The sequence below is a fragment of the Rhineura floridana genome, chromosome 5 (assembly GCF_030035675.1).
Source record: "Rhineura floridana isolate rRhiFlo1 chromosome 5, rRhiFlo1.hap2, whole genome shotgun sequence".
Classification (NCBI taxonomy): Eukaryota; Metazoa; Chordata; class Lepidosauria; order Squamata; family Rhineuridae; genus Rhineura; species Rhineura floridana.
Window position 1 is genome coordinate 91,965,418 of NC_084484.1, and position 6,923 is coordinate 91,972,340.

At 39.9% G+C, this 6,923-nt stretch overlaps 1 protein-coding gene across 1 annotated transcript; it reads left to right on the top strand.

Annotated features, from left to right (window-relative positions):
* Positions 1-2,628: 2,628 nt before the first annotated feature.
* LOC133386079 (bcl-2-related protein A1-like) lies at positions 2,629-3,246 on the top strand. Its single transcript, XM_061629702.1, has 2 exons — positions 2,629-3,047; positions 3,136-3,246. Exons 1-2 carry the CDS (start codon positions 2,640-2,642, stop codon positions 3,244-3,246), a joined length of 519 nt encoding a protein of 172 aa, XP_061485686.1. The 5' UTR covers positions 2,629-2,639.
* The last annotated feature ends 3,677 nt before the right edge of the window (positions 3,247-6,923 follow it).

The following is a 6,923-nucleotide window of genomic DNA, read 5'->3' on the forward strand; positions in this document are numbered from 1 at the left end:
TTTTTTCCTTGATCAGTTGACTAATTATAAAATAACAGTCATAACCTTTAGAGTTGTGAGCTATAAATGTGCTGTTGCTGAATTGGCTATCCTTAGTGAAGGTGTTTATAAACTCAGCAAGGCATGACTCACCCTTAAACTCCCAAGATTTGCCTGCAGGGGGCCACTCATTCTTTTTCTGGCTTGGCTTCTTCCTCTGTTTGTTCCCCCTTTTCTTTTTGCAATCCTTGCGCCTACCCTTAAAACATTCCACAGTTTCCCCTGCAAACGCTTGCGCAAAACAATAATTTGGAATGTGAATGCCTGTTGACTGATGACATTCAAAATCATAAAACACGTATTTTACAGACACTTTAGGTTGCTTAATAGGTGCCATGTAACACTGGTGATTCTTGTCCAATGTGATAAACCCCCAGCAAACACTACATTGTCTTCCTTTACATTTTTGGTCATCATGCCCTGGATTCTGGAGAGAGGAACACTTTACACAGTAGATTCTGTGCTCACATTTTACACTTTTCTTAGAGGCCAATTGTCTGTGTCTAAATAAGCAGGATGCAGATCTGCATACCATCTTACAATTATTGCATCTCTGCAGTGTACCCACATTACTAGCACATTCTGTACTAAGACACAGCCTGCAGCGATACATACAGTTATGCATGTGTGTGTATAACGTATTGCAATACTCACAGTAGTTTTTAGATCCAAAAACAGCTTTTACATTGTGTACTCCATAATAATGTTCATCATGGAGAAGCATAGTATAGGTTTTGGGGTATTTCGGTCCTATTGTGTGATACAGATTCCATCCCTTTTTTTTACTGAAGTGGCCTACTTGGATGTTGACCTTTAAAAGGTCTTCAAAAAAGGAAACATCATTAAGGGCAACTTTCTTTTGATCACTCCAGCCTAGTTCCTTATGCAACTCCCCTGCTGCTGTCAACAATTCGAAATCTGTACGGGACTTCTCAGCCATAACAGCTAAGAGCCCTCCAGCAAAACAGAGATTGTTACCCATGGAGTTTAAATCTACCAGATATTGTCTTTTTTTACTGATGATTGCACTGTTGGGTATAGAACCTATTGCCCTATGGCCTCCACCATTTGGAGGCCTCACAATTGTAAGAACCAAACGCAGAGAGACATCTGCAAGTATTTGTGCATTGCTCTGCAAGAGGTTGCTCATGTGCGTTAGAAAGTCCTCAGCATTCAAGGCATCCCTATTCCTTCTGACTGAAAATAGTGGATCTGATAGACCCCCCACCCTCTAACCTTATTTGAACAAAATCCTCAGGAGCGATTCTACTATTAATATCCTGTAGAACCATCTGGATGGCATTGTATAATTCTGATACAGCATGGGCATATGATCTGATACGGTCTAGATTAATAAAACGGAATACCTCAGTAACGCGCAATGCTTGGAAGCCTTCAAAATCTCTTTGGTATGTTGCAACACGATCTACATATACCAGCCCCTCATGATCACTGGGTGCACATTCACCTTCACTATCTGGGGGTGGTGTAGATGAATGCGAGACATCCTGAGCTTGTGTAAACATGTGTGAACCTGAAGCCCCTGCATCCTGTGGTGTTTGGAAATGTTTTAGAACTGCTGTGCCTAGAGAAGGAGTATTTTTACAGCCTTTTTTACCTGACCGCTTATGGCTTTTAGAGGCGGAGAGTGTTTTTTTAGCCATGCACAGTATTTTTTTAATCCTCCTTCTCCAGTACAGCTGGGACTGGGTTGGTTTGCTTTTCCCGGACCTTTTTTGGGGTTTACCGCCACCCCTTTGTACATGCTTAGCAATACTATTAGCACTGCAGTGATACTGTTGTTGTTTTTTAATCTCTTTAAGAAGTGATGTCATGGCTGGTGAATCAATACAGCCCCCTCTACAAAACTGATTTGCAGATGTTTGATACTGTTTGGCATTCATCATCATCATGCTAGCTTTTTTAAACATATTCCTAGCTTTTTTAACCACGTTCTCAATAGCTTCATATGTATTTGATACCAATCTATACTGCTCAACGCAATTATGTAGATCTTGCTCCTCAGGCCCCTGTGTGGGAATCCATAACTTTAAGGATCCTTGTGATGCTTGTAGAGGGCTGTCACACCTTCTCTGTATAGGTTCTGGATCAGGAACAGCCTGGATCTCTATGTCTGTAACTTCAGCTGTTGGTGATGGTTTGTTGTACACTGTGAGGAATAACAAACATATTAGCTCTTTTGATGGTTTCCTTATTGACCTTAAATGACCACTACAACTTGAAATAACTTATTTACCTATACCATCTGAGGTCTGCGGTCCTGTGGTGCGTTTTCTTTGTTTTTTTAAGGGACGGTCCTGCCACCTCAATTTCCTGAACCCTGTTACCTACAGCCAGAAAACATATCAGCGTTACATGCTTGAGAATTTTACAGAAATTAGAAATTGGTTCTTTTCATAGTCCTTTATCATACCATTATTTGAGATCCTGACAGGGGTGGTGCTTATCTTTCTCTTCAGTTTAGAACCATAGCGAAAGCTTGGCCCTGGAGTTTCTGAAGATAAGGAATACATGTTGAGACCTGCCCCCTTGGAACCAATACATAGCATGACTGGGGTTTAGCAGCACATTCAGAAAAGATGGAGAATCATACATTCATCATGGTTCAAAGCTCCTTAAATTTTGTTTGTGGGAGAACAGTACCTAAGATACATCATTTCAAACCGGTCCTAGTTTTTGAAAATATTGCCCGCCCAATTCAAGATGAGATTGAAGAAAAAATAGCCCCATTTTTGAACTCTCTTGAAATTAAATCTACAGAGGCAGCATGCGATACTTTTGGCAGAGTGGTTGATTCTGTATTTGCTGATGGAAAAGCAAATTGGGGTCGTCTTTTTACAACCATTCTATTTGGAGGTATTATCGCTAAAAAATTACAGATGTGTGGAGTTCCTCTGACACAAAGCAATGAGGATCAGCTTATACATTACATCACAGCATACATCACAAGTACAAAATCAGAATGGATCGTGGAAAATGGAGGATGGGTGAGTATAACAAAAATATATTGTTCTTAAGTTTGAGAAATTAGCTGCCTTCAGCCATAACAATAAATACTCTCTATCTTTATTGCAGGAATATGGTTTTGTTAAGCATTTTGAGAGACCTTTCCACAATATGAAGATCAGAATCATGGACTTATTCAAGAATTACTATCCGCCGTTTTGGTTAATATTCCCTGTTTAATATATCCTGTATAATTTCTATCTGAGAAATAAATGTGCAAACCCAATAGCAAGCATAAATTACCTTCAGGCAGATTGGATGAGTATTGCTGCATTGTCTTTGATGCTTTACCACCCTGAAGAACAGAATCTGTGGGGGGGAAAGGGGAAATTCTTCATGTGGGACCAGAAATAAACTATATGTTGCAAACTTGTTGAGAAAAAAAAGAGCTTACTTGCAGACATTCTCTTATGATGCTGGGGGCTTTTTCTATACTATATTTAAAAAGAAAAGTAAATTTAAACCCTGTTATTTCAGCAGAGCGCTAACAGCCTCAAACTTTTTAAATTGTGCTAGGAAACTGTATATACCTGCAAATAATTGCTGTGGACTTTTCTATACATCATTTAAACTATAACATATTTATGAAATAAAACTATGTATCACAATAATGAAATAAACATGTGTCTTCTAGAAGCTCAGAGTGTGTTTGCAGAGAGAAATAGCCCAGTGGGGGAAAAGAAATTTAAAAAGGGCTAGAAACAGCTTCAAACTTATTAAATCGTGCTAGAAAAACAATAGATGTTTAAACTATGCATCGCATTAATGAAATAAATAGTTACCTTCTAGAAGATTAAATTGTTTATTTTAAAAAGATTTTTTTAAAAGGTTAGAAACAGCCACATGGCCTCAAACTTATTAAAACATGCTAGAAAAACAATAGATGTTTAAACTATGCATCGCATTAATGATTTAAAAAGGGCTAGAAACAGCCACATGGCCTCAAATTTATTAAATTGTGCTATAAAAACAATATATGGTACTCACCAATGCCAGATAAAAGAAAGATAGATCCTGAGCTGCGTAGGCCCTTTTATATCATCACACCTAATGTATGCAGACCTTGGCTTTGTGATTGGTTTACACTACACCCTGGAGAGCTGCTATTTTTTTTACCTATAGAGAGCGTCCTGTATTGGCCGTTCCAATACCAGGTGATCTCCTCTAGAATCATATGACCATACCGTGTTTTTCAAAAATAACCAGGGATAACTGCATCCTGAAAAAAACAGGGTATCTTTGATCTGTGATTGGTTCCACAATATTACAGGTATGTTGCAAAGTGGCTTTTTTGTTGTTGTTAGGGGGTGGGGGGCAGTGGTGTTATAACTGAAGCTCTCTGGTAAGCCTGAATTTAACACTGTTCATTCAGATTATACAGTATAAAAACCCTGCATCTTACAAGCATGCTGCATGCAGGGGGCAGCTTCTTTAGCTCAAGGGTAACCCTATATTTTAGTTTTCAGAGATTTACCTAGAGGGATATAAAAAAACAGATCCTGTACATTTATTCTGTTTAAAACGTAATCTCCCCAGTTTGAATTAAGACCTAGGAGAAGCTGACCATTTAGGATTAAATCCTAGGAAGCTGCTCATGGTCAGCATCCATTATATTTATTTACTTTTGGCATTAAAGCAGAAATGGTGAGGATGATTAACTCAGCACCGTGAGGGCTGCCTAATTTAATCATTCATGTGTTCCACAGGAGGAGATTATTTACATCTTTATTTTAAAAAAAGAAAGAAAAACACACTATGTTTCCAAAAGAGCGTTTTATTCAGAAGATTCATTGAGAGATGTAAGAAAAGTTTTGTAACTTCTGTTCTTAATAACATTTAAAATGTGGTTTAGATATGACTGGTCAGTGTCTCTCAGTATCTTTTCAACAAATTTGACAGACTTCTGGGAACGGCCTACCCTTGTTACAAGGGTTAATACTGCATCAACAGTTGCTTGTGTTAGAACAAGACAATTCAGACTGTATGCTGCTAAGATAACAACATGGAGCACACTTTTAAAACAGATCTTTCCACATATAATTCTCAACATTCTAGAAAGGACAGGATTTGTCCAGGTCAGACAGTCATGTCTTTTCTGAGATGGGGCCTGAATTAGGCACCCCTCACAAGAATTATACATATTTTGCATTAAACATTGCTTCAAAATGGCATATACAGTTGCTCTGACAATGCATTTCATTGCTGTCTTCCGTTTTCTTGGTAAAATATTGTCTGTTTCATGGGTTTGAATGCCAAGGATGCTTCTAAGGATGAGATGTCTGGGATGATTTCTTGGCAGATCTGCAGAGTTCTAAAAAAGAAAATAAAAAATTAGAAAAATCAAACACATACCTCTGTTTGTTTTTATAATACACATGCATATAATCCCACTACAAACCAGCATGTGAATGTTTTCTATTGATACCGTCTTCCACAGGGGCGTTGGACATGGCAGGGAGCTAGCTTCAGCAGTTTTCAGTTACTGAAGATCCCTAGAAAAGTAAGGACATGTTTTCACATTTTTTGCCTCTCCTATATTTTGCAGTTCTCCACGCATGTAGTTTACACTTAAATCTTACCGGCATTACAGCGTTATCTGTTGCAATGGCCTCCAACATGCTGTTCCACATTTGGCTGTTCTCTTCCTCTTTTAGCAGTTTAGTTGGTGAAAAACGTTCATCTTCATTAGAACATGTGCTAATAAAGCGCTTTCGAGGGTTAGGCCTCTCTGAGGGTGGCGGCATAGTTAATTCCGTAGGACTCAAAGGGGTGCTGGCAGGTTCCATGTTCGATCCTCAAAGCGTGTCTGGGCATGCATAATACACCTGTGTACCAGGTCTCACCGTCCCCTCTCCTGATTGGTTGGGGATTCAAAACCTCCCCCCTTGGGTGACGTAACTGTAGAGGGGTTACTTATCCCTATTAGGCTGCTCTGGAGAGGAGGGGGTGGGGGGCACCCTAATTTCACCTAGGGGTTTTAAACCTCTTCAGATTGGTCCTCTGGAGACCACGTGCTCGTAGAGGGGTCACATGCCCCTATAGGGAGCAGTCTGGAGAGGGGGCAGAAATTCACCCCTTTGGGGTGCAATTCCGGTACCCTGTTTTCACCTTTGGGGTTTTAAACCTCTTCAGATTGGTCCCCTGGAGACCACGTGCTCATAGAGGGGTCACATGCCCCTATAGGGACCAATCCGGGACCCCATTTTGAGTAAAAATACACCCAATGGTCCAGCGAGGACCACGTGCTCCTGGGGGGTCACAGGGCTACCATTTCCGGGGTGCGGCACGAGGGCTGGGGCTTCTGGGGGACAGGATATCCGGTGAGGTCACCAGGAGAAACGGAAATCACGGGGTGGGCCTTCCGGGGTGGGCCTTCTGGGGCGCTTCCGCTGACGTCACCCATCAAATTCAAAAGGGGCGTGGCGTAGCGGTTTGACGTGAGGTGGTCTACTATTACTACTGACCTTATCCCAGTCTGTGTTGGAATTGCTTTTAAAGATGTTTTTAAACCTTTTTTAAACAAAAACAATACTTTTTAACCTTTTTTTAAAGATGTCTTGAAAGCTTTTTAAAAAATGATTTGAAAGATGTTTTGTCATAATATATTTTAAAGTCTGTTTTTATGATGTTTTAATGTGTTTTTAGTGCTTTTGTTTGCCACCCTGGGCTTCTGCTAGGAGGAAGGGTGGGATATAAATCAATTAATTAATTAATTAATTAATTAATTAAAGTTGTCCAATACATATATCTACACAAAAGCCTTGAACCTGGCCCAGTAGCATATGGGCAACCAGTGCAGATGTTCTGGCAGAGTTATTAAATGCTTTCAATTCTCTGCCCCCATTAGCAATCAAGAA